This window comes from Orussus abietinus, unplaced genomic scaffold (assembly GCF_000612105.2).
Source record: "Orussus abietinus isolate OABI.00-Male unplaced genomic scaffold, Oabi_2.0 scaffold12, whole genome shotgun sequence".
NCBI classification, from domain to species: Eukaryota; Metazoa; Arthropoda; class Insecta; order Hymenoptera; family Orussidae; genus Orussus; species Orussus abietinus.
This window is the reverse complement of record NW_019395990.1, coordinates 1,075,611-1,099,639: the sequence shown is the minus strand read 5'-3', so window position 1 is coordinate 1,099,639 and position 24,029 is coordinate 1,075,611. Positions and strand designations below refer to the sequence as shown.

Below are 24,029 nucleotides of genomic sequence, written 5' to 3'. Positions count from 1 at the left end.
TAGAACGAAGAACGTCATCCATAAAGGTCGATTTTCTTTAAGAAGAGCCCATGGAAAATGAGAGCGTCGTTCGTCAGACACGCGTTAGCTGATCAACTCGTTTGTGTCCTGAAGGATCTTCCGGGGTCCTTCTAGAAGACAGACCGGGACAATAAATAACGACTCGAGAAATGGGCCGTTGATGTCCCCAAAAGTCGATTTCCGAGCCTCGTTCCTGGTGACACATGGAAGCCTCTTGGTTGTCTCGATCATCGTCGAATTCCGGCCCGGGGAACTCTTTCCTCCCCGGTGTCGCAAATTTCTCTCCTCGCAACGCGCGACGATTTATGGCGGCTTTTACGCAAATTCGCGGATCACGTGGTTCGGCGGAGGCCGAAGGCCCGTCGTAAATCTTCCCAGGGCGAGAAACAAAGGGCTTGAAATACGGCGGAGAAAGGGTTAAGTCAGCACCGGCAAATTCTATACCCTCCGGTCGGCGAGGAGCAAGGGCCTCCTCGGCCACCGTTCGGCGTACTTCACGAATGACCAAATTTTCTAAATGTCACACTTTTCCTGGATAAAGCCCGAGTGGGAGGAGCGGACTTTTGGGTAATATTCGTCCTGGCTCTCGGGGATTAATAAAATTTATTGGGATTTGTCGACGGCGCAAACTCACTTCAGTCAGGACTGACTAGGAAAGCCTCTCTTCCCGACTCCCACGTTCAGATTGAATTGTATAAATTTTACCTACAGGAAACAGTCTCCTGGAATGATAATAAATTCGATTAATATGCTTTAGTTTTAATTACGCGTCGAACTTTCAAAAAGTACGGCAATAAGGCACCTCTTAAAGTGTCAGGACTTCGCTGGATTTCCTTTTTCTTATATTTTCCCTGCTCCTGGAAATCCGTGCGGTTTGGCGGACTTTCCTTCCTTGGAGTATCCGACGTTACGATTTCTTTTTTCGCTGCCTTTGAACGGTTATTCGAGGCTGTTAAGAAATTGCAGGATCAGGACCCCCCGCATGGGGTGGGTTTTTGTTATTGGGGTGCGGTGTTGTAAACTCGACAATAAAGGATGAGAGGTCAAGGGAGCGGTCTTTTACCGTAACAACCATCACACCTTGGCCTACTAATCGCTTTTACAAGTGCTCGCTTTTTTTTTTTTTCTTTTTTCTTCCCTTTACTAAGACTAATTTTCCCGACACAAATTGCCCGTAATGACAATATTCTCCGAGAGATACAACAATTCGGTGCACACCTACCCCAGAGCTCTGCTTACTCTACGAATACATTCATTGGTATAATCTGATTCTAATCACAGTAACGAACACTTCAACAAGCATAATTTCCAAATTAAATGCAAACTCAAGTATTGATATTAATAAATGGAATCATTGTCACCTGCGATTTTTAGGGAGTGATCGATTTATCTACCTTTAATAAGAGGTGCGATCAATTGTTGCCGTTCAATGTTTTCAATTAAACGTTTGAAATTACACATCGCATTGGCTAGAGTTTATTAACGGGTGGCGAAACATGTTTTGCATATTCGTACGAGTCGGAAATACGGGGGAAAATTCGGAAAATCGGAAAAGCAGTGGACGCGTGCACCCCCCACCAGAACTATCAATGGTCAGCAAGCCTACCCCTCCATTTTTCTAAGAAGCCTCCTACCCACGACCTCGCAAGGGTTGAACGTATATAAGCCAAAGGACACCCCTTCCCTCGGTAAACGATTTTGGAAAATCGGTTCGAGAGGTTCGACGAGCGAAAGCCGAGTACTCGTCGAAGGAAGCTCGCGCGGTCGTGACGAGGGAAAACTTCCAAAAGTACGGAAGAAAGGACAAATTTCGATCAGTGCTGTGGTTCAAGTGCTAGCGGTGTGACCTCGGATTTTCCGGACTCCTCGCAAAGTAAGACAGTATTCCCTGAAATTGACACAGACCACATTAAAAAATCAGTGATACTCATTACGCTACAAAAATACTCTTTCAACCCACGGTACACGACCATAAAATAAAAAACCGGAATTAAAAGAATTCCCGAAACGTCGCGTTGAATGTATAAGCATAAATAAAGTTAGTACATCCTTAAAAATCAAATGCCGTTCTCGGGGAGTTTTTACACACTTTTGAAAAATTCACGTAAGAAGTATCTTGTCGGATATATCGGGGAATTGACTTCTGACTCCAATCGGTGATGTAACCCTCGGTATAAATATTTTCGTCGTGTTAGATAGCGGCATACACCTCACAATTCTCTTTTGTCTCCTGACCTCTGTTTCGCGTACGCAAAATTAACAAATTTGAATTAACGCAGGGAGTAGCAAAGAACAAAATAGTGGTCGATTAACGAATAAGATAGAATATTACAGTCGGGCTATTAATTGTCTAATTCCCCTAGTAATTAAAAATCAAGGTAACCGATAGTTCGACAAACCTCGTTACATGAACTTGTAATCCTTCCAGGATCTCGCTCCAAGGGCAAGTAAACATGGACCCCTCGTACCTGCAATCACAAGCCGAGGTGCAGGCCTTGGACTTCACGTCGAGCATAAAGCCAGAAATCTCCGAGTTGCCGATCGAGCCGCCAATCCTGGATCTGTCCTGCAAAAAGCCGAACTCATCAGTCGAGAGGGTGACGACCCCCCTGGAAGAGCTTTCAAGCTCCTCGATGAGCGAGAAGCCGCAATCGAGTCATTTGTCCGACCAGGAAAGGAAAAGTCCCTTCGAGGGTCGCACGTTCATGGTGACCCCGCCCTCGGAGACGGACTCGCCGAAGAAGGTGAGGTACGAGCCGATCTACAAGCAGGTGATCGCGGCAAGCCCAGAAATCATGAACCGACATCCATACCCTGCGATGATGCCGGTGGGAATCCCGATTCCTGTGCCTCCGGAAGTCCTGCCAGCCTTCCTGACGCAGAGCAACGTGTCCAGTTTGCCGACGAAGCCGATCCAGATGCCTGCAACCAGCAACGCAGGCTCCCAGGAAGTGTCGCAGTCTTCGGCATCCTCCGATGTCGGTAAAAAAGCGCCCAGGCCCTTCAAGGCCTACCCCAAGGATCCTCTTGCGTTGACCATGGGCACCGCCGAGCTCATGTACGACCAAAACTCCAACGAGGCGTACTCGGAGTTCCGGAAGAGGATGCTGGAAAGCGTGAGGAGGACCAATGACGGTACCAATATCAAAATGCGAAGGGCCTCCAAGAGTCCGGGCTTACCCACCAGCACCGTCGACGAGAAAGACGCCGCTTACTGGGAGAGAAGGAGGAAGAACAACGAAGCTGCGAAGAGGTCCAGGGACGCCAGGAGAGCCAAGGAGGACGAGATCGCCATCAGGGCTGCCTTCCTGGAACAGGAAAACATGAAGCTTAAGTATGAACTGGTTGCGCTTAGGAACGAGACTGCCAAGCTTAGATGTATGGTCTACTCGACTTAGACGCTCTTTCTCTGGAGAAAATCCAAGTCAAGTTGATTACTCGATAGCGGAGGGAGAGATCCTTGTCAGGGTACCGCTTTCAGGGTGCACGTGAGAATCTCCGAGGAAAGTGAGATACCATTAAGTAGGTTTAGGACAATCTAGGATTAGGCGGTAGACTTGATTTTAGGTGGTCCTTGAGCGGCATTTGCGGGTCCTGGTGATGCATGAAAATCCTGATTTCGGTACTGTCGATGGTATCCACGGTCTTGACGATGCAAATTACTGTGACTGTAGACTGAAGTTGTGGAGCGCGTTCCTTTCGAAATATGTTCCGAGTATCCCGTACTTTGGTGTTGGATTATTGATAGGGATTGTGTAGTTTCAAAATTTTTTGCATTCGAAGTTTCGGGGTCTGCCGGATCTTAAGACTGGAATAAAAAGTAACAATTATTAGAACTCGATAGGCTAAAAAGTCTGAACGTATGAATCGCTCACTTAAAAGGAATTCGCTCGTTACTGGAAAAAATGGGAAGAAATGTCGCTGGTTTCTGAATGATTCAGGAGTATCGAAAGATTTAAAGTTGAACGAAGCTTGGTCCAAAGTTTACATTTTTAAGGAATGTTCCGTGAGACGTTTTTACTTCGTAAGAGAATATTTTTGTACTGGAGAGAGCCAACTTCTTTTAGAGATAGAAAAAATGTGGGTCATTTAGTCAGTAGTAAGTAAATCTGTAAATACTGAAATTGTAGAGATTAAGATTTTACATTAACTTGTAATGAGTGTTCTCGAACCGATGTTTCCTTGTACATATGAAGACTGTTGCAATATTTAATATGTATTTATAATAAAAATGATCGTGTCCTTTATTATAAATATCATTTTTTTACAAAGATTGTTTAGAGTGCCTTATTGTAATCACTGAAGAAACCCTGCTCTATCTTTGAATTATCACAGTTTATATTGTTCCAAGCCTTATATGGCCTATAAATCTATTGAGTAGCATAACTTAAGATAACAGTCACTATCAAATAAAATCATTTTTATTAAATTAATTAATTAATTATATGGTACTTATTCAGGTAGCGATTCAGCCAAATCCATCATGGTTTCAGTTTCAAGAACATTCTTTACTGAATCTTCCTTTTTTGTAAGCACTTTTGAATATGATTTCTGCATTATTTGACGAGGAATAAATACTAAGGAAGATGATATCTTATTTGGAGTACTTGGTTCCAAAGGGACATTTTGTGGAGTAGTAGTTCGATTAACTGGCATTGTCACTGAAGCATTATTTATAAATGTTTTTGTAGAGTTTTTGTTCAATCGAATTATATGTTTCTTGGAAGTCTGTTGATTCTTTACTGCTTGCTCACATTCCATTTTATCCAGTTTCTCGTTGTGATTCTTATGGTATGTTGCCTCGTCGTATCGAAAATTTTTTGGAAACTTATGTACTTTTATGCCATGCTCCCGCCGCACGGTGGGATCCTCAAATTTCAAGTTACATGCTGAATCAAAACACTGGTACTGAAACATAGAATAAAATTAGAATCAAATCAATATTCTGAATAATACAAGTAATGAGATTAAATATCCAAAAGCATATAGTTACCATTGGACGTTGTTTAGCTGCAACTTGAAAGAAACTGTCATGCTTCTCCTCGGTGTGAATTTCCAATATTCTAGCTGTCGGTAATATCTTCTTACATTCGATACACGTGTAACGATGGCAACCATTGTAATGAATTTCAAAGTCAACCAATGTTTGGAACGTGGCTTTGCATCCAAATATACTACAGGGAAATGTTTTCATGCTGAAAAAAGTACACAAAAAAATTACATTATAAAAATAAGGTCTATCACAAGGTGTATTACGTGATAAGAAACACTACTAACAATGGATGGTTGAACTCCTCGTCGTCTTCAACAGTGATTCCTTTTCTTTCAAAAACTCTACAAATTTTGTACGAATCATCAAAGAATGGATCATCCACAGGTCGAGGTCCTATGCCAATCTTTTGTAAAACCTCTTCGATGTTTGTATCCATGTTTTAACATTGAAGGCTTTAATCCTATTATAGGTTATACGTTCAAATCTTGTGTAAAGTCCCGTTTTCACGTAATTATATCGCATATAAAACTCGTGACATAAAATACCCAAGTAATTTACTGTAAAAAAAAACTACGTAAATTACTTAGGGTTTTTTACCTAACCTTGTCAGACAGGGACGGTCTCAACTTTGGCTAATCGGCTGATAGCAGCACCAAGGAAAATCAAACCGCGGAAAGGCGGCAAAGCAAAACGGGAATTTAACAATGCGATCGATCCGATAAGCTCAGAATTCCTCGCGAGGCGGAGTAATGGTAGGCACTGCGTTATCTGCTGATTGTTGCGAAGACAAAGAGGTGATAACGGATCATTGTCGCGAAAAGTCGATATTACGAAAGAGCCGGTATCAAGCCGGTAATTTTCTAGGTTAGGAGTCACGAATATCGTCGTAACTAAAATAGAATCTCACTCAACTGGCACAAAAATAGCCTGGAATATCGTAAGTTATGTGCTCGCGGCGACACTGGAAGCCGTTTCTTTGACGTGAGAATTTAGCAGTCACCCAAATTGGCACTCGAAGGATCTTGGAAGGTAATTCAGTTCTCGCAGAAGCATGGTATGGGAGTGAACATGCTTAGTGGGGACCTAAGGCAGTGATACCAAAGGACTGACGTTATACTGACAGTGAAATCGTAAGATCATATGTTTACTTACTGCCAAGCTTAAAATAGATCGATAGTGTCATAAGTGCATAGACGATGGAAATTAGTCCTGAATGCTTGCTATGGTTACTGCTTAGTTCAACTGAGAATGCCTTCCAGCTGCTTTCCTGCTAGGTAGTTATAACTATTTTTTTAAATTTGTTGGGAAATTTAGAAATCTAGAAATAAAATCATTTTTTATGTCTCTTTTAGGTAACAATAATTGTGGAATAATCAAAATGAATTAAAATCACTAAGGTGTGATAATATTTGCATAGAAATTGTTAGACCTTAGCATTATATTAATGCTATAACCCAATCTAGTCATAATCCAGTAAAAAGGTGACTCGTCTCATCAAAACATTGGCACTTTTAATTTTGCTTGCATTCTTAATAAATCAGAGAAAAACAAACAAAATTTAAAAATGGCTCACCAAGAAAAAGCTGTGTCGAGTGGTTTACTGAAACAAGCTGCGATCCAAATCGGTGCTGGAGGATCAGCTGGTTTTGTTGAAGTTTGTATCATGCATCCTATGGATCTGGTAAAGACTCGCTTCCAACTGCAGATTAAAACAAAGGAAGTGGATCCCTTGTATTACACAGGTGAGGGATTGTAAAATTATGATAATGTCCATTATACTTCAGTTTTCGATATTTCCAGGGATTCGTGACTGTATGGTCAAGATGTACAAAAATGAGGGACTTGCTGCATTTTGGAAAGGGATCCTTCCACCAATTATTGTGGAAACTCCAAAACGAGCTGTTAAGGTAAAAGTGCAAAACGCACATTTTTTGTTAATACATCTATTAAAGGTATTTACAACCTTTAATATTTTTTTCAATTCGCAGTTCTTCACATTTGAACAGTACAAGCAATTTTTCCTTTTTGGTGCAAGTGCACCAACACCTGTGGTATGTTCAACAAATTTGATATAGATGTAATTTTACAGTATATAGAGTGGTCATAAATACCAAACACCAAGAGAATAATTATTTTTCATTGTAGACGTTTTCAATGGCTGGATTTTTTGCTGGTGTCACAGAAGCAATACTTGTCAATCCTTTTGAAGTGATTAAAGTAAAGTTACAATCAAATAGAAAACGAATGAAGGATAGCCCCTCTACTTATGCAGTGACAAAAGAAATTATCACTAAACACGGGTTTGGCTCAAATGGGCTGAACAAAGGTCTGACAGCTACCATAATGAGAAATGCTGTCTTCAATTCATTTTATTTTGGCTTCTACCATTCCGTCAAAGGCTACATACCAATAAGTAAAGACCCTTGGGTCGAATTTTTCACTAAAGTATGTTATTACCTTCTAAATATTTTTCCTTTGGCAGAAATTTCAATTTCATTGGTTTTTAGGTTGGCATTGGTTTCACATCTGGTACTATGGCGTCATGCTTGAATATTCCATTTGACGTGGTGAAAAGTCGAATACAAGGTTCACAAGGACAGTATAAAGGCACGTTTCGTACTTTAGCTGTTATCTACAGACAGGAAGGGTATGTTACTTTTTACAGAATCACAAAACTTAATCTGGAGAACCCCATGATTTAACTTAGATTTATTTTCTATTCTGCTACTAAAGAAATGTTCAATTGATTATTTCATAGGTTCCAAGCGCTTTACAAAGGGCTTTTGCCAAAAGTGTTGCGACTTGGTCCAGGAGGAGCCATTATGCTCGTGGTCTACGATTACATGCACGAATATCTTACTAGAACATTTAAGGACTGACCCCATTGTCGGGCAAGAATAATTTTTGCTACTTGAATGGTCACTTAAGTTCTGAAACTTGAAGGACTGAACCTTTAAAAGATTATCAGGGCGTCTATTTTTTATAGATATAATCGCGATTGCTTTAAAAAAGCGCGTAGATCAACTATTCTTTATGCAATGTTAATATTTTTCAATATGCATTTATATTAAAAACACATTGACTATATAGAGATGCAACTTTATATACATGTATATATATACATATATACTGCAATAAACTATTTATTGCAATATTATAGATTAAATAAATAAATCTTGAAAAATTTTAATTAATAACGTAATTAATTCGTCTTACAGCAGCCTGAAGAATTTAATCATCTAACACAGAGTCTAGCCATTTTTCCAGATCAATAGATTTGGTTGACGATCCAGGATAGTTTCTTGTATCTGAAATTATAAAGTTGACTTACTTTCATATTATTAAGAAAATCTCGGTACAATTATTCGTATAGTGCTGAAAATATACCTTCAGAGGAGGGAGTATGTACAGACTGTGAAAGAGCTATGGGAGTGGTTTTAACGGGCTCTTCAAGAGTTAATAAAAAATCTAGATCTTCTTCCAAGTCTGCAACTTTTGTATCTTTTTCAACAGGTGTCACTGGTTGAGGTATAATAAGCGTTTCCACTTCTCCATCAGAATCGACCAAATTGTCAACTGTAGCATTTTCTGTTTTCTGACTATCGTCTACATTTTCCATATTATTTAACATAGTCAAGTAAACCTTCTTTGCATTTTCAGCTTTGTTGTGAATTTTTGTCAGCTGATCATCCTATAATGTAAAATATCGTGAAACCTGAACATTTATATGTATTTGAATAATACCTTTTTTTAAGTTCTCATATGAATACTTACAGTGAAATAAGTTTCTGGCACTTTCACGTAGTGATAGAAAGGAATACAATCAAAGACGGTGGACAGCCATTCCGTGTTGAGTGAGAAGTACTCAGAGTACTTAGGGGTCTCAAAGTTCCATGTTTTCTCGTAGTTGAATACAAAATGATTACTGGCCGAAACGTTTTCATTTGCAAGAAACTGAAAATCCTGCTTAGGTTGCTCTTCTTCATCTGTATCAAAGTTATCATACTTATTCCAATTAGACACTAGTAGTCGATGCTTTGCGCTGTGAGACTGCTCTCCGAATCTTTCATCAATTTCCTCGGTTTCCCTTTTCAAATGTTCAAATTGAGACTTATCAGATTTTCGGTAATCATAGTCCTCCTTTGATAGTTTTTTGCCAGCCACTGTTCGAGAGCTTAAATCCTTTGTCGGTTGTGTCGATTCAACTGCGGCATGAGGTTTTTTTTTATGTTGATCTTTAATATGTTTACTTCTGTAATAACAATCTTTACGTTTTTCAATATTCTAACCCAGAATTTTATGCAGTATAAAACATGTTTACCTTTGCTGCTTGCTCTTGCTCCATTTTTGTCCCTCCATTTACTTAGTATTAAATGCGCCTTCTGCGTTTAAAACAAATATTTGAAACTTTAAAAATCTACAGCATTTGAATAAAATAGGTTATACGAGAAGTGCAATTACGGCAATATTTTTCATGGATCAGGTATATATGTGTTATTCATTCTGAGTACATTTCCTCTTATCGTGGTAGAGAATACATCGGAAAGAACCAATGGGATTCGATATCGCATGTAGCGAAATAATAACACACCTCTCGTACGCACTTGTAGCACTTGTAGAAAATAAGCCAACGCCCGGGAACGGAGAATGATGTCAGCGTAGAAAACTGTTAAGCAGTGTATAATACTTGTTTGTTATTACCTTAATTACCTGACAAAACGATAAACAATGCCACAAAATTTCCCAATTTTTCGCTGGACATGTTTCCTGTTAATCTGTATGAATATAGGTAAGTAAAAAATTCCATCTATTTGGCGTGTGTTTATATTCAGATATGAAGATGTACATATTTTGAATTCATACTTTAGGATGCGAGGCAATCCGTTGTTACCAATGCAGCTCCAATTCAGATCCGAAAGGCGAGGATATTTGTGGAGCATATACAAAGTTTGATAAGGAGAGGAATATACCAAATGAATGTAATAGTGGAGACTCAAATGCACCCGGTTCGTTTTGTGTCAAGCTGACCGAGCAGAGTCCTCGTGGTTTCATTTGTACGTTTCTTGATATTTTATGCAGAAGGTACCCTGACATTTTATGAAGTAGAACAGAATTTATATGTATTGATGTTTCCTTAATCAGGGGATGGAAGGTGGCGTCAAGTTATTCGTCGTTGTGCCTCGGTTGCAAGTACAGGAGTCACTAATGTCTGCAATTGGGGTGTTTACGAGAATGGAGTTTACTGGGAAGAGTGTTACTGTTCCGAAGATTCCTGCAATGGAGTTTCTCAATTACAATCTTCGATGGTACTGTGCTTGCCAGTCTTAATTATATTTTTGACATTGGTCTTCAAGTAAGGAACTTGAGGTACAGGCACTTTTTAATTCCACGAAAAAATCTAATTTTGTATTTTGACAAGAGAGACATAAAAATGTTCAATTAAACGATAGATTAAATAGCAGATCAGATGTACAGGAAGAAATGATCTGAAAGGAAGCACATCGGAGAAGATGGGTTTCTCGAATGCTGTGCTATCTGTAAAGTTGTGCAGTACTGAACGTTTATTATGTATATGTTGTATACATAGTAATATTTTGAATTCCATTTCAAAATTGTAACAAAGCAATGTACAAAGCATTCCGTCCACGTTAGGTGATATTGACTATTATGTTTTAGACTTCTTGTTCAAATTATATATTTAAGGCAGTATACATTTAACTACAAATACATTCGATTTTATACATTATATATAACTAGTGAAGATAAGTGAAGAGTTTATATTAAGAATTTCAGTTATTAAACTTGTGTTCAAGCATATTGCTTCTCTATCAACATATCAAGAAAATGAATTTTGTAAAGAAATAAATTACCACATTTATTAAGCTAAACGTGTAAATATTTTTTAATTTGAGAATACGTGTCTTTTTATAAAGGTAATTTTTTTATCTCTGTATCAGAGAGAAGAGACAATTATCGGATAGTACCAGAGATGAGTTGACAGCACTGCGGTAGAAAACAGAAGGTTATCCCTAGTGCCACTGAACAGAGCGTAGAAGAACAAGCCTAGTTCTCGAATCCACCAGCGAATCAGAATGTCTCGAATGTTCCAATTGAATGATCAGCTATTAATGGAAATGCGCCTTTAGAGATTTTAGGCGCACGGATTCGGGCAAGTTCGCGCAGCATCGGGCGAACTCGTGTTTTTCGAGGTCTAGTCGGATGGGCATGTTTCTTCGGACGGTGTTGGACATATTGTTGCCCGTGAGAACAACTTACACCATGGAGGACGATTGGGGTAAGTATTTGATTTCGTTTAACGGAGATTTAAAAGCTTAACATGTCTACTGGCGATTAGAGAAAATATTGATATATCGGCCGCTCTCGCGGATCGCCCTTCGCCTCGTTTATTGCACCACTTTCTCTCTTTCGCATGTGCCCTGCAGACGTGGTCAACTTCGATGCCAAGATGGACCTCGCGATGGGGTCAAACAAATGGGAAGGCGAGGACGAAGAAGAGGAAGTCAAGGTGCGACAGGAATGATTTTTTTCCGACCCTGATGCCTGGCTCCTAGCCCACTGTTTCCGCCTTACTAATATATCTCCCTCTCTCTAGATCAGACTGCCAAGTTTCTCAAACTTTGGCAAGGATGCCAAGTGCAAGGGAAACTTCCTGCGTATCTTGATCCTTCGTTCTCTCCTGGCTTTTTCTCTCCCTTGTCTTTGTTTCATCTTTCATATTCCTTTTCTATTTTGTGTGCAAAAGGGCCTGCACCATTCAAACTTAACCTTGCAAACTCCTTTCGACTGGTCACATATGCTGTCATAGGTTAAGAATTGCTTATGCCGGCATTTATAAGCATGGACTGATTGATGTTTGTGTTTGTAAACAGGATAGCTGGGAAGATGTTGAGGAAGAAAAAAAGGATGTTGAGAAGCAGCAGCCAGCAGAAGTACCGAAGGCTAAGCCAAAACCTAAGAAAGCATTAGCAGAAAGGATCGAAGAACGAGAGGTGTGTACGCGCTCTTGTCTTGATATTATTACTATTACCTTAGTTTCAGTTACGTTATATGGTAACAAAGGCAAAATGTAACTGATCTAATAAATTGTCTAGAAAAAAGCACGAGAAGAAGCAGAGCGAAAAGCCAAGGAGAAGGAGGAAACCCTGACTCCTGATCAGAGGAGAGCCGAATTACTCAGACGTCAGAGGCTACAGGAGGAAGCGGATCTGCGACTGGCTATGGAAACCTTTGGTTTGTCGAATCTTGTAGACTTTAGTCCCCGTAAACCGACAAAAACCGAAAAGAAATAGCCCCCTCCCTTCGTGGCTTCAGCGCTCTATGCGCCAAATCGATCTGAAGCTGTCTTTAATTATCCTTACGTCAAATAAGCAATTTCGGAATTTGTCAAATTCACAGCCTTTGACGTAGCGCCTTTTGATCATCGCGCTAAGAAAACGCATCAGTCAAAGTAAGAAGTACTGAAACGTGAATTAGTTTTCGTCGGACTTTTGTTGAAACGTCAACGTATATAACGACGAGCTAAATTCTTATCACGGTATACGTATGCAGAACGATGGCGATTGAACATCGCCTGTAAACGTTTAGAATCGTTACTAATATTCAAGTATTATTTCAAATTTAACGCGATCGATTGATTTCGATTAAGAAGTGAAGAAAATTTGATCAAATCTTCAAAGGTATTGCTGACGTTGAATCGGTGAAAATAGTACGGGAGTACGACAATCTTGAATTCCAAAGTGAAAACGTTTCGATGCTTCTTGAAATACACGGGCAAGTGATAGTTCGATTTTTCTCGTCATAACTTAACCGAGACTGAAGGAATAGACCACAAGGTTACATTTGAGCCACGGTCACCTCTGTTGGTCCTCGGAGACATGTGTGACCATGACATCGAGCTCACGTTTTGTAACGTATAGTCTGTTCATCTGGTTCTCCGTTATCTACCGCACTTAAAGCGTACAAATAATGCTGATACCTCTTGCATTCCTAACCTTGTGACGTCTACAACGATCATCTCCTGAACTAGAGACTGTTCCATTAATGGAATTATTTCCTTTGCCAGAGTCTCATGACTTGTGTAAAGTCGAAAAATGGACAAGACAGCCGCTCTCTTGCACATAGATCTAGTAATTCCTAATTTTTGTCGATAGGGATGACTGCGTTACGGAGACCACTTTCTCTAAGCTCGCAGTGGATGTCTGCAATTTAGAAATGCTCTCTAGAGTGGTGAATGGCATCTTCGATGGTCATCTTCGAATGACTAAAAACTGCCTCGCTGACGGAGTCATCCCTTTTATCAGGACTTTCCAGGTGCTGTGTAAGAGTGTCGGAGGCCCCTCTAAAAAGCGAAAACGAAGTCGCATTCCTTTTCTCTTTTCGACGTGTTAAGATATATTACGAGCCGGTTGTCAATGATTTCGTGTAGGTGTCGTTAAATCGGTCGCAGCACGAGCCATTAGGGAATAGTTCTCGATCTCTTTGACATTATATTCGCTCGCCTTTTCCTTTTGTTCGTTGACTCATCTTGTCTGCATCCACGTACTTGGTGTACAATACCGTCAGGAACCGTACCCGAGAAAGAAAGTGAGAGATATGTATGCGATGCGAACGCGTACGCTTGATTTTAGGATCGAGCTTTACTACAGTAAAAACATTCGTCAATGATGTTATTGTATTTTAATAAACGTTGCTGTTTTATGCAAACTAAACGTTGTGTCCGTATCAGTTTTTACGCAACCTTGTGTCTAGTGCTTGTTTACAGTCTCCCGTACCGTTCCTGATGAGCTCTGTATCAATTGACACATTATTTTCTTTATTTCTACTCTTTTCTTTCCATTCACTCGTAACATCTCACCATTATTACCCGCAAAAGCGACCGAATATAGTCAAAAGGGAATTACTAATAATTTAACGCGACAACTCGAGGCTCGACCATTCGACATCGCTCCAGTTCTATTTGTTTATTAACGAGATATGCTGGACATTTTTACTTCACCACTTTATTTCCCACTTGAGAGTATATTTTTCACTGCTAGGACAGTTACCGGCGATTACAGCCCCCGAGTCCTTTTTTACATCCAGAGATTTAATTAGGAATACCGGTAGAGCAGTGGAAAGTATCGCAAACGAGGGGAATTAAAGTATCCTGGAAATTTGTATTTCGCCGACACGTTCTAAATCGAGGACTATTATTTAAAGGTGTTTCGGAAATATCGACGACGAGTCTGGATACCATGATACCAGATACCAAAGAGGAGTTCGACCAGCTCGGGGAGGCGCTCCGGCTGAAGATCAACCAGATCAACAAACACGCCGAGTTCCCGCAGTTCGCCGAGGATCTTATCAAAAACGTCGCAGTCAATTGTCGGTATTCGTATGCGTCTCTTATCTGCTCTGTCGATTCGACCGATCGACAAGGAGATCCTTTTACAACGCTCCGCCTAAATGCCGACTCTCTGATGGTCCTTGATCGTTTCAGTGTCGTCGATGAATTTGAAGAAGGTAAAGACGCTGATGGAGAACCTGTTCATCGAGAAGCAGAAGATAGAGAAGGGCGAGAAGGCGAGGAAGAGCAAGGGGAAGGGCAAGGCCAAGCTGAAGCTCGAGGGGGACAACAGCCACCTCAACGAGTACGAAGACTACGCTTACGACGATTACGACGAGTTCATGTAGCGACCTTTCACATACTTACGTATTCTAGTCGCCGACGAAACACTCCTATGGCTAAATATTATTTCGCAACCTTGTCTCGTTAACATCTTGCGTGTCAGTCCTTGCGAGGGATCTACCGGGGAGGTGCGCGTGTCCTAAAACGACGAGCGGAGGACGCGTTAGGAAGGCGAGGGCTAATCGAAACGTGATAAGAGCGCGACTCGCTTACGAGATACGAGCACAATCATCAGTCAATGAATTCTAGCCGTGCTTGGATTCACATAAACGAGCCTCGATGATTTTCAACCGCTGGGAGGTCTTGAACGAGGTGTCGGACTGGTCCAGAGACCCGACTCTCGAGTTCCTCCGGATTCCTTTAGCGTAAAAAATTTTACATTGCTGCGAAGTCGCGTCATTGGTCAACGTTTGAAAGTCCTGTACGAAATAATTAACTTCGCCTGCGAATGTTGGTCTTGCGAACTCGAGAATCGGGTCCCGGCTAGGTCGGGGCCGAACTTGCCAATTTGGGTCTCATCGAGAGCTCGCTATCAGTACTCTACAAACCGGTGTGCTTATTAATTTACGTCAAACTAGTACTAATCGAATACGTGGTGCGTCCGAAGATACGCGAGATGGGGGAAGAACTCGTTGACGATTCCTCAAGGTTCTGCCAATATTCTTCGTTGGTCGACCTAGCGCACACGAGAGAGAGATCGAGGTGGAACGAAGCGACAGTTCTACGTCGGAGGTGTTTCGCATATCGAGTTTGTAACGAGTCTAGGGTGGAGGCAAGAGAGTAGCTAATGGAATATAGAACGACGTCCCGGGAAACTACCGAGAAGTTCGCGCCGGTTTGCGTTGCACCCCACATATAACGCATAAGCTTTAGGTCTAATGCCAAGGCTAGGTAGCTCTCTCGTTGTCTTTGGGTCTGCGGCGTATTTATACACATACACCCACACAGGGATTCGAACACTTAACAAATGATATGCGGTTGAGCGAGGGCGAGCGCGACAACGAGTTTTTAATGTCGACTACGGACTCTGTTAGAATAGTCTAGAGAATTCGGGAGCGTTGTTGGCCTCGTGTTTAGCTAAGCGTAATGGACGACTAGGAATGGGACACTCTCTTTGACCGTTGAAGAGGTTTAATTTTGCCGTCGAAGGCTCTTTTTAATCGGGGCGTTCTAGAGACTCCGTCGTTAGATATCTAACCGTCCATTTGGTAGCTCGAGTGGTTGCTTAGAAATCGACGGAGATGCGACATGTATATCGGACACCGATGTCGCGTTGGTCGACAAAACCGCGTCACTTCGTTCCTAGATTAATTAACAATTGTTCGGGCGCAATGTTGACGACCCGCGGGCAGGAGTAAATCTATCCCAGCTTACGACAAAGACAAAGGGCAACGATGCGTCGTGATTTATCAGGAATTAGAGGGCACTTGTTAACCGTTCCCTTCTGCCTCGTCTAGGTCAAAGGACGACGACGGACGGAACCGTAGCAGCGATTCATAAGCGCGAAGATTATATACTTAAGAGAAAGAGAGGAGGGTCGGCGAGAGGTCTAGGATGTAGAAGAGAGTTTCTATTGCCGATAGCGACGTTCGCCAGGATGCGTAGGCGTATACGCAATTTACCTGGCCGGGTTACATCGATTTCGTCGAGCACTAATGTACCCCTAGGATCGATCGAGACTTTCGTCGCGAGTTTGTTAGAGAATACCTGGGCTGCCGATAGACGTCAAATCGTTGAATGTCGGTGCTAATTGTCCAACCCGTCGTTTAAAGTACGCGGTCGATCGAAGGAACACATGTAATATTAACACGTTGGCTTCAACGCCGATTATATACTTTGGATTAAATACTAATTATCGAGTCGCCCGAAACCCGAAGGGCCGAGGGCCTCTACAGTTGATGGTTGGTAATCATATTACGGAGTTTCTTTCTTTCTTTTTTTTTTTTATCATCATTGTTGCTTTTTCATAAATATATATATAGTATGTATACGCATGCATATAGATAATTTTACGTAATATACGACATATGGATACGGCAAGGACCGGCTTTGAGTTGGATTTGAAGAAAGTATATTCCTAAATAAAAATTCATTACGAAGAACGTGTCGTTTGGGTTCTCGATGACGATCGTATATAAGAGTCGGCTTGCGAGGATGGAAAGAGATAACGTATCACTTTGATAGGTATATTCTCTCAACCGTGATACACTTACCTCCGAATCTGCGATTTTCTTTTTTCTCCCCTCCCGTGCGATTCCGACCAATATTACCCGGCGCTTTTCTCTCGACTAAGTAGTAATAAACTCGTGCAAATATGCTTAGTTTATTAATCGTTTAGCTCGTGAGTTTTAGTTACAACAATTTGCTGTTACAATTATCAGCCGCGATCACAAGTGGGTGAATGTACAAAAAATGGAAGAGTGATTGCCCTCTTCTCTATTCATCCCGTATCCAGAGCCGAGGACGAACGTGTTAGGCTTAAAATGTACAATTTGCACTATCGCTCCGACCCGGTTGTTCGCCAGATTCGAGTAGAAAACCTACCATGTATTATCTTTATCTTTTCCTCACGATTGTCGTTTCCAACGTGACGCACATTCAAGGCAGCTTTCCGCGGAGAAAGTGGAGATAAGTGAGAGAGAGAAGGAGCCGAGATAATCAGAGGGGGCGGATGTCGATACAAAGTCGCAAAGTTCATACGTCCATGGCGGGAATACAAGGATACAAGAAGTACTTGTCTTCCCTGCTATGCACGCAAGCTTATCGTTATCTCTCCGCGATAGGATCGCGCTCTAGATAGGCGAAGAAATTCGTCGCCGTGTACGAAAAAACCCGCAAAGTCCTCTCGGCGTGAATGAACTATTAAATGCGAAGAGATGCGAGTCCAGTGGAAACTAACAACGGTGTTTTACAATTGTCCATTAGATATGATACGGCGTCCAAGTAAAGGGAAAAGCCTCGCGAAACGTCAAGCCGGTCAGTGCGGTGACAGAAGATCCGAGAGCCGATTCGCCATTATCACAGTACAGCGTTAGATAGGTAAGTGACAGATAAAAACTACGGATAAGGGTGGAGTTCATCTCCGCGGAGGTGAACGGGGAAATTCGAGGGGATTTCGAACCTCCGTTGCGAGATCAAGAGTCCGCTCTGTTGCGGGAAATAAATTCTTTAGCCGCCGGGAGGTAAATAAAATCGCCACCGGCGATCCGTTCATCTCCGGAGTTCAAGGCCCGAGGAAGTTGACACGTTTTTCATCAAAACTCGCAGAAGGTGGCGTGATGCAGGAGGCTTGCGCAATGCGTTAAGAGTTTATCGCCGAGAAGCGCGTGTGTACAAACGAGTACTCCGGATACAATGCTGAGTTGGGATAACGGAGCCTACACGTGTACAAATTATACGGCGAGGTACGAGGTGTGCAGGAAGTTCCGGATATTCCTTCTATACAAATATACCGTCGAGCCGATTTAAGGCCGTTACAGTCCACGTGGCCTTAGGCGTGGAAAACTCATACACAGCGCGCCTTCGACGTCTCGCAAGAACGTTCAACCCTTTCGCCACGTAGCGTGGATTGTTCGTACAAGCTCCCAGTTTCGCAGCGTGAGGGTTAAACTAAACTAATAAAATTATATTACGAGTGACGGGTCGTACGGCTTCGGTCGGTTTAGAGACCGGAGGCGAAATTAAGCGGCGCAGGAATCGATACGTCCTCTCTACTAGCTCCTAGTCCCTGGTAGACAATCTCTAATCGGTGTTCGTGTAGCAATAATGCATGTAGCGAGAAAAAAAAACGAAACAATGTATATTATCTGCCCCACGGAACGTACTACCCGTACTTGGCTGCAATCTAGAGCAATCGGGGACGCGCCAATGGGGAAACGGAAAAGTCAAGCATGAGTTTCGCAGCAAGAACATACGCGCTAGTTTTCAGCTCGAGCCCGCCTATTAATTTAAGCCGGGCCGAACTAGACTCAGCTGCGTGGAATGTGTTAGTACCTTTTGACCCTAATAGTTAAGATCCATACCACCGTACTCTAAAGGTATCAATTGTGGCTCTTCCACGTCCCCAAGCACTATGCACGCATGCACGAATGTTATTGTCCATTAATGGGGGTAAAAAAAAAAAAAGCGCATCGAGTAACAAATTGGTAACAACGTTCCATAAAACGCGTGCTTATCGTTTTATCCTAGAAATTATTCCCGAAGTAGAACTCTCGAACGCAGTGAAAGGTAATTTTTAACTGCTTCGTCTCGGTCATACGCATGCATGATTATCGCCAATTTAAGTGTCACAGTCGCCTTTGTGAATTCCTCTGTTTGTTTGTTTCTTTTGTTCTTCTTTTCCTTCTTTTTATTGTAACTCCTTTATAATTCTTTGATTATTGCACCGTGAAGACCCAACCGTAATATACGACCGTAATTGCGGTATTGTCGATTGCAAGAAATCGAAGCAAGCTCGTTCTCTACGCTAATGGGTGAAATCACAAACGCTCGCTTAAAACAATACGAAATAAATAAACATGCGCTCTACACATAGATCGGTAAGCATATATAGGTAGGTTAATTAAAAAGAGCGTTCGGAAATGTGCAGTGGTAGGCTCGTCTGCCGAGTTCCATTAAATCTCCTTATTCCTTAATTAGTACGACGGCGCTATTTCCTTAGCTTTCTTCAATTTCCCGATTATGTATTTATAATAAAACGATCGATAATTCTTCCTCCTCTCGGTGCGGAGTCAACGCATGATAATCCGCGAGAAAATTAAACGAGACTCGCGTACGTTACGTAATTCTCGTTGGCATGTCTATCTTATCTTTGCGAGTCATAACAGTGTACTTTTGAGCAACATTTAATTAACTCATTCCGATAAAATATATATATATATATATAACTCATGCGCGGATCCGCGCACTAATTCTGGAAATAAAAAATCACTTATGTTGGGACCTCGCGTCACGTATAAAAACCTAGTCTTCGATCTTTTACCTTGAACAAGTTTGATTAGTGACCGCCTTGAATGCCATCGATAATTTAAGCGAGACCTGCCGAGTAAGTGTATCTATAAATAATAACAGATCTTTAGATGCAATCGATATTGACACGTAATGCGAAATAATGCAGTAGTCAACGGAATGTATGAATTAGACCTTCTTTCTGTATGTGCATACATGTATATATATATTTTTTTTTTTCAAAGAAAAGTGACGTCGAAGATCGAAAAAAAAACTGTTGAATGTACAGGTGGTTCCTGTTTGTTTACTCATTCATTGCTTTGTCCTTAGATACTGATGCTTTTTTAGCTACTTATTGACAGCACTTCTTGTTCAGTCGATTAGAATGAATTAATAAATTCCTTAACTCTGCACGGCGGTTTTAATGTGACGTCCACGTGGAATACGTTCAACCATTGACTTCTCCGCAGAATTGTGTAACTAAAAAGGCAAATTGTGATGTTTTAACAGCATGCAAATGAAAGGTTGGAAGGGACTAAGAATATTGTAAATAATGTACAGAATTGTGCAAAGCCTATGATACAAGGAGAAACTCTGGGTGCCGGTTATTGCTAAGGAAGTTATGCCCTTCTAAAAGTATGCCCTAGAACGCAAATGGAAATTATAAGGTGTAATTAGCTCTTCCCTGGACATTACCGACACTGTGCGCGTTCGAATTACCACATCCGGCAGGAAACGCTCTTAATAGACGTAATAATACTTTTAATAAATTTAGTGTAGAAAAATTCTAATTGAACTTTATTTGCAAGTTCTTACACGATTCTCGGCTGTCGTAGAAAGAGCTTTAATAAGGCAGGAATTTCTGTTTCATTCGTCTAACGTATATCTTTTCCTAGATTGAGCTGCACTTGATCGTTGCAAGACGTCTCACCAGATGCAGGATAATACGTATGCAAGTAAGTTGTAGTGTATATAACTAGACGTTATGAAAAATAAATGAAGGACTAGGAATCGCAAGGGATCTTGTTGTATCTTGGAGCCCTCCGTAGTGCCAGCTCTGTGAGATCCTAGAAACGATCCGTGCTTATAAAAGTTCTCCAAAAGTGTTTCTTTCTCTACCCATCGGTCATACAACCACTTAGTTAGTAATTCTGGCTCTTTCGGAACCTACAACGAATAGTAACGATAAGACAGGTGTAATAAAGTAACTTTTTATAAATATTAATTTCTTGTTAAGAGATGACACGGAGAATCATAATTAACTCACCGCTGTGCTAGGGAAAAGTCTGTAAAATAGGACCGTTTCGCAAGGTGGACGTGAACCAGTTATAATTGTTGGCAAGTCCAGTGGCTTGCCTTCGGGATATGCTATCGTTATGTCAAGAATCCAACTAATTTCTGGTTTTGACATTGCCACACCTGCAGAACAGATAGAAATATGCGTTGATTTATGCCACTGAACGACCATCGATGGTTTTACTTATTTAATTATTACTGTTATTTAGTCGCTGATCGGGAGAATTATTGTTCTGTATTGGACCGAGGACGTCAACGATGGTCTGCATCGCCCCTACTCTAGGTAGAGTCACGTTTCCGAGGATGGGTAGATTATTCTTTTTGGCATATTTCTGAGACGTATCTCTCCTTTTGCACAAAAAGCCACCCTCCGGAAAGAGGACTATCCACTTCCTTTCTCGAGGTATGTAGTATTTTTTTAAATGTCGTTCTAACTGCCTTAAGCTCTCGTCCCTTTTGTTGCGACCCTAATGATCAAAGTGAGAAAAAAATGCAACCTTGATCATTTCTACCATTACACCGTAAAACAAATGGAAAATCTAAGGAGTTGAATATAATGTTGACTCACAGGCACAATAAAAAAATCCTGGTGCAAAATAGAAACGATACCAAAGTTAGTAAACTTGAACACTCTATCCATTATCCACATAAGATTTGGTAGCACGTTTGGCTTGGCATTAAAAGTCGTCATGAGCATAGGAACATCGCCGGTGCTTTGATGATTTGCGATAACCAAAGTTCTTTCACTAATTATTCTCTGTATATCGTCGCCCTGCTCAACAACTGAAAAAGATTCCAAATAATGGCTCGACCGATAGTAAATCTAAATGTTGATGACTGTTTCAAAAATTTACCTTCCGCTAAATAAAAGGAAACTCCTTGACTTGAAATTGCGTTAGGGTTATATGGATGTACTTACCATCGTAACCAGCGGACCATGCCCACATGGATACCATCGCTAGGAGCCAGTGAAAAAACAGCCCTTCTATACGCCAATAGATTTGTGGGTGGTAAAACTTCATAGGGAATAAAAGTGTCATCCACACGATGTAGGTAGGAATACAATATGCATTGTTTATGATCACAAACCCTATTCGGGCAAGACATTTTACAAAATACACCACCGCGTTGATTATCCTGCAATGAAAATAATTCCATTCGCTTCATATAATTTAATGATCTCTTATGTATTTGAAAAGAATTAGAAACTCGATATATTCACATAATACATAATCGTGTCGTTTGAATTTACAATCGATTAATTAAGTACATTAATAATGTTTCATTAATGTACTTGGCGAGGGACATGTTTATTCGCATTATTACGGCTTCTAAACCGTTGAAAGCGTGAGTCTTATCTTGTAGCCTTTAACAATAGTTTGTGAATTGTAATGAGAAACATTTAAAATTCAGAACTGTCACCTTTGACTCACTTATATACGCGGTTTCCTACATAAGCCTTTCAAGTATTATGACGCCGACCGTGAGGAAGCCCCTATAACATCCACTTATGCAATTACATCGTTAAGGATTAAGGCAAATTCTATAAGGTAATTCAAGATACATTCTTCCAGTCTAAGAATTGTGTCATTTACTTCCTATCGTTATAGAATTGTTTTCAAATACTAATTTTATTCGGATCAAAGTTTGTAACTATTTGATGCAATCCTTCATGAACCTATATACATAACGAATGACTTTAATAATAAGCACTATTAGGTCATGTTCATTTTGCAACATGGTAAAAAAGTAAATAGCAATATATTCCTCTGTCTACATAGCTGTATCAAAGGTGACTCGGATCAGTTAGAATTCATCTACATTAACCGTGAATTTTTTCATGGTAGATTATACATTAAAAAAAGACATGATGTCATATTATGACTCCATTTTAGTAAACAAAGTGATTCACCCGCTCAGATATTCTATGCTTACAGTTTAGAATTATTGCAGAATATATAAATATTGGTTTTATTAGGTGAATCACAGGTATCGTGTGCTACATAGCTTTCGAGAGCGTAAATTATTGAACGGCAACCGATGCTCGGTGCTCATGCATTTCTTGAAGCGCATTCGAGACTAAATTTCCAAAGTACTGTAGAACGGTAAATCAAGACTGGAGATTCAATAGTCATATTACATAATCATAACGTTATAACAAATGACGTTAGAGATCCTTAATTGCCATTACGAATTACACACAGTATCACGTGTAATTGCATTATAATGAATGAGTAACGGGACAGCTACCAGCGTATTATTACAGCCGATTGTTAATGCAGGAAGTGAGAAATCTATAATCAATTTAAAGGATGTGTAGTAATAAGTGACAACACTCGTCACCTGCTTTGAAAGCCTGTTTCGTCCATGGCATTAGTTTACGACCTTCTTGGCCCGATAACATTTCACCTTGGTAAAAAGATATTGACAACGTCAAAACGCGAAAGAACTAATTAAAAAGATACGAACAGGTATTCGGAAGCAGGTGAACGTGGCGCTTTAGCGCGAATTGAGGTTACGTCTAAATCCACGAGGGATGACAATAGTTACGGAGAAGCGAGTCGGAGATCCGACCGAGTTGACAATATGTTCGGCAGTTCGGTTACTCCGTACTCACCTGACAAGAGTAGAAGCAGGAGTTGAAGAAGAGTCAGTCATTTTCGAAGAACGCCGCCCCGTATGCGAATTCGAGTAGGTCTCACCTGCATATTTTTCGGGAGCATAACATTTCTCTACTGGCAAATTATGTAATAAATAATCATTATCTCGAATGATAAACGCGAGGCGGCGGTCTGTTTACACGAGAACTGGCCGAGAGTCCAAAATACCGGAACGTGTGGCTCGTGAATCAGGTCACTTTACGAATAATTCACGAAGTACTCGAGCGGCAAGATCGTACGAGTGAGAACTTGCGACCGGGACTCGATTTGACCGTTCAAGGATTGATCAGCTCATCGTTCGACCGTACGCAAGCAGTGCTTCATCGTGTCTCGTTCCTTCCGCTAACCGCAACATCACCTCGGCAAGCACGACCGAACGCAATATGAGCCGAATGGCGCCAATGGCAGTCAAGGTTGGACGTGA

General features: G+C 41.0%; 7 protein-coding genes across 14 annotated transcripts; 4 read left to right on the top strand and 3 right to left on the bottom strand.

Moving 5' to 3' along the window:
- Positions 1-1,589: 1,589 nt before the first annotated feature.
- On the top strand, positions 1,590-3,446 carry LOC105698827 (protein giant-like). Of its 2 annotated transcripts, none has more exons than XM_012423414.1 (2): positions 1,590-1,894; positions 2,450-3,446. In XM_012423414.1, exon 2 carries the CDS (start codon positions 2,475-2,477, stop codon positions 3,417-3,419), a length of 945 nt encoding a protein of 314 aa, XP_012278837.1. In that variant the 5' UTR covers positions 1,590-1,894; positions 2,450-2,474; the 3' UTR covers positions 3,420-3,446. The 2 variants fall into 2 exon arrangements, with proteins under 2 accessions (XP_012278837.1, XP_012278838.1); XM_012423415.1 differs by lacking the exon at positions 1,590-1,894 and adding an exon at positions 2,214-2,267.
- Positions 3,447-4,441: 995 nt separating this feature from the next.
- On the bottom strand, positions 4,442-6,233 carry LOC105698830 (zinc finger protein 511). Of its 3 annotated transcripts, none has more exons than XM_012423422.2 (4): positions 6,167-6,233; positions 5,299-5,474; positions 5,015-5,216; positions 4,442-4,929 (listed from the first exon to the last, which is right to left on the bottom strand). In XM_012423422.2, the coding sequence occupies exons 2-4, from the start codon at positions 5,448-5,450 to the stop codon at positions 4,474-4,476; spliced, it is 810 nt and encodes a 269-aa protein (XP_012278845.1). In that variant the 5' UTR covers positions 5,451-5,474; positions 6,167-6,233; the 3' UTR covers positions 4,442-4,473. The 3 variants fall into 3 exon arrangements, with proteins under 3 accessions (XP_012278845.1, XP_012278844.1, XP_012278843.1); XM_012423421.2 differs by lacking the exon at positions 6,167-6,233 and adding an exon at positions 5,927-6,030; XM_012423420.2 differs by lacking the exon at positions 6,167-6,233 and adding an exon at positions 5,617-5,723.
- Positions 5,485-9,498, bottom strand: LOC105698829. 3 transcript variants are annotated; one of them, XM_023434043.1, is made up of 7 exons: positions 9,336-9,498; positions 8,789-9,266; positions 8,402-8,705; positions 8,231-8,322; positions 7,472-7,646; positions 6,588-6,713; positions 5,485-5,571 (listed from the first exon to the last, which is right to left on the bottom strand). In XM_023434043.1, the coding sequence occupies exons 1-4, from the start codon at positions 9,371-9,373 to the stop codon at positions 8,246-8,248; spliced, it is 897 nt and encodes a 298-aa protein (XP_023289811.1). In that variant the 5' UTR covers positions 9,374-9,498; the 3' UTR covers positions 5,485-5,571; positions 6,588-6,713; positions 7,472-7,646; positions 8,231-8,245. The 3 variants fall into 3 exon arrangements, with proteins under 3 accessions (XP_023289811.1, XP_012278842.1, XP_023289810.1); XM_012423419.2 differs by lacking the exon at positions 5,485-5,571 and adding an exon at positions 6,246-6,332; XM_023434042.1 differs by lacking the exons at positions 5,485-5,571; positions 7,472-7,646 and adding an exon at positions 6,246-6,332.
- On the top strand, positions 6,154-8,103 carry LOC105698828 (mitochondrial 2-oxodicarboxylate carrier). Its single transcript, XM_012423416.2, has 7 exons — positions 6,154-6,288; positions 6,367-6,756; positions 6,815-6,921; positions 7,003-7,065; positions 7,160-7,459; positions 7,522-7,661; positions 7,773-8,103. The coding sequence occupies exons 2-7, from the start codon at positions 6,579-6,581 to the stop codon at positions 7,891-7,893; spliced, it is 909 nt and encodes a 302-aa protein (XP_012278839.1). The 5' UTR covers positions 6,154-6,288; positions 6,367-6,578; the 3' UTR covers positions 7,894-8,103.
- A 138-nt stretch (positions 9,499-9,636) lies between the features above and the next one.
- On the top strand, positions 9,637-10,902 carry LOC105698825. 2 transcript variants are annotated; one of them, XM_012423413.1, is made up of 4 exons: positions 9,637-9,803; positions 9,883-10,068; positions 10,157-10,381; positions 10,465-10,902. In XM_012423413.1, the coding sequence occupies exons 1-3, from the start codon at positions 9,743-9,745 to the stop codon at positions 10,369-10,371; spliced, it is 462 nt and encodes a 153-aa protein (XP_012278836.1). In that variant the 5' UTR covers positions 9,637-9,742; the 3' UTR covers positions 10,372-10,381; positions 10,465-10,902. The 2 variants fall into 2 exon arrangements, with proteins under 2 accessions (XP_012278836.1, XP_012278834.1); XM_012423411.1 differs by having other exon boundaries at positions 10,157-10,902.
- Positions 10,903-11,152: 250 nt separating this feature from the next.
- On the top strand, positions 11,153-16,804 carry LOC105698796 (eukaryotic translation initiation factor 3 subunit J). The gene is made up of 6 exons (XM_012423358.2): positions 11,153-11,309; positions 11,458-11,540; positions 11,905-12,024; positions 12,127-12,265; positions 14,234-14,398; positions 14,514-16,804. Exons 1-6 carry the CDS (start codon positions 11,234-11,236, stop codon positions 14,705-14,707), a joined length of 777 nt encoding a protein of 258 aa, XP_012278781.1. The 5' UTR covers positions 11,153-11,233; the 3' UTR covers positions 14,708-16,804.
- Positions 16,805-17,006: 202 nt separating this feature from the next.
- On the bottom strand, positions 17,007-24,020 carry LOC105698795 (acyl-CoA:lysophosphatidylglycerol acyltransferase 1). Of its 2 annotated transcripts, XM_023434054.1 has the most exons (7): positions 23,563-23,603; positions 21,865-22,082; positions 21,514-21,728; positions 21,145-21,412; positions 20,917-21,068; positions 20,466-20,816; positions 17,007-20,129 (listed from the first exon to the last, which is right to left on the bottom strand). In XM_023434054.1, exons 1-6 carry the CDS (start codon positions 23,601-23,603, stop codon positions 20,577-20,579), a joined length of 1,134 nt encoding a protein of 377 aa, XP_023289822.1. In that variant the 3' UTR covers positions 17,007-20,129; positions 20,466-20,576. The 2 variants fall into 2 exon arrangements, with proteins under 2 accessions (XP_023289822.1, XP_012278780.1); XM_012423357.2 differs by having other exon boundaries at positions 17,007-20,816; positions 23,563-24,020.
- Between the last annotated feature and the right edge of the window lie 9 nt (positions 24,021-24,029).

Coding starts and splice junctions, on each gene's coding strand:
- LOC105698828 (XM_012423416.2), top strand. CDS start 6,579: ATGGCTCACCAAGAAAAAGCTGTGTCGAGTGGTTTACTGAAACAAGCT. Junction 7,066..7,159: donor CAAGTGCACCAACACCTGTG/GTATGTTCAACA, acceptor TTTTCATTGTAG/ACGTTTTCAATGGCTGGATT. Junction 7,662..7,772: donor GTTATCTACAGACAGGAAGG/GTATGTTACTTT, acceptor ATTATTTCATAG/GTTCCAAGCGCTTTACAAAG.
- LOC105698827 (XM_012423414.1), top strand. CDS start 2,475: ATGGACCCCTCGTACCTGCAATCACAAGCCGAGGTGCAGGCCTTGGAC.
- LOC105698825 (XM_012423413.1), top strand. CDS start 9,743: ATGCCACAAAATTTCCCAATTTTTCGCTGGACATGTTTCCTGTTAATC. Junction 9,804..9,882: donor GTTAATCTGTATGAATATAG/GTAAGTAAAAAA, acceptor TTCATACTTTAG/GATGCGAGGCAATCCGTTGT. Junction 10,069..10,156: donor GAGTCCTCGTGGTTTCATTT/GTACGTTTCTTG, acceptor TTCCTTAATCAG/GGGATGGAAGGTGGCGTCAA.
- LOC105698830 (XM_012423422.2), bottom strand. CDS start 5,450: ATGGATACAAACATCGAAGAGGTTTTACAAAAGATTGGCATAGGACCT. Junction 5,217..5,298: donor GAGGAGTTCAACCATCCATT/GTTAGTAGTGTT, acceptor TACTTTTTTCAG/CATGAAAACATTTCCCTGTA. Junction 4,930..5,014: donor CAGCTAAACAACGTCCAATG/GTAACTATATGC, acceptor TCTATGTTTCAG/TACCAGTGTTTTGATTCAGC.
- LOC105698796 (XM_012423358.2), top strand. CDS start 11,234: ATGGGCATGTTTCTTCGGACGGTGTTGGACATATTGTTGCCCGTGAGA. Junction 12,266..14,233: donor ACTGGCTATGGAAACCTTTG/GTTTGTCGAATC, acceptor TATTATTTAAAG/GTGTTTCGGAAATATCGACG. Junction 14,399..14,513: donor CAAAAACGTCGCAGTCAATT/GTCGGTATTCGT, acceptor TGATCGTTTCAG/TGTCGTCGATGAATTTGAAG.
- LOC105698795 (XM_012423357.2), bottom strand. CDS start 23,603: ATGACTGACTCTTCTTCAACTCCTGCTTCTACTCTTGTCAG. Junction 22,083..23,562: donor CCTGCTTCTACTCTTGTCAG/GTGAGTACGGAG, acceptor TTTTCATTGCAG/GATAATCAACGCGGTGGTGT. Junction 21,069..21,144: donor CGATCAGCGACTAAATAACA/GTAATAATTAAA, acceptor TCTGTTCTGCAG/GTGTGGCAATGTCAAAACCA.
- LOC105698829 (XM_023434043.1), bottom strand. CDS start 9,373: ATGGAGGGACAAAAATGGAGCAAGAGCAAGCAGCAAAG. Junction 9,267..9,335: donor AGCAAGAGCAAGCAGCAAAG/GTAAACATGTTT, acceptor TTGTTATTACAG/AAGTAAACATATTAAAGATC. Junction 8,706..8,788: donor TGCCAGAAACTTATTTCACT/GTAAGTATTCAT, acceptor TTTACATTATAG/GATGATCAGCTGACAAAAAT.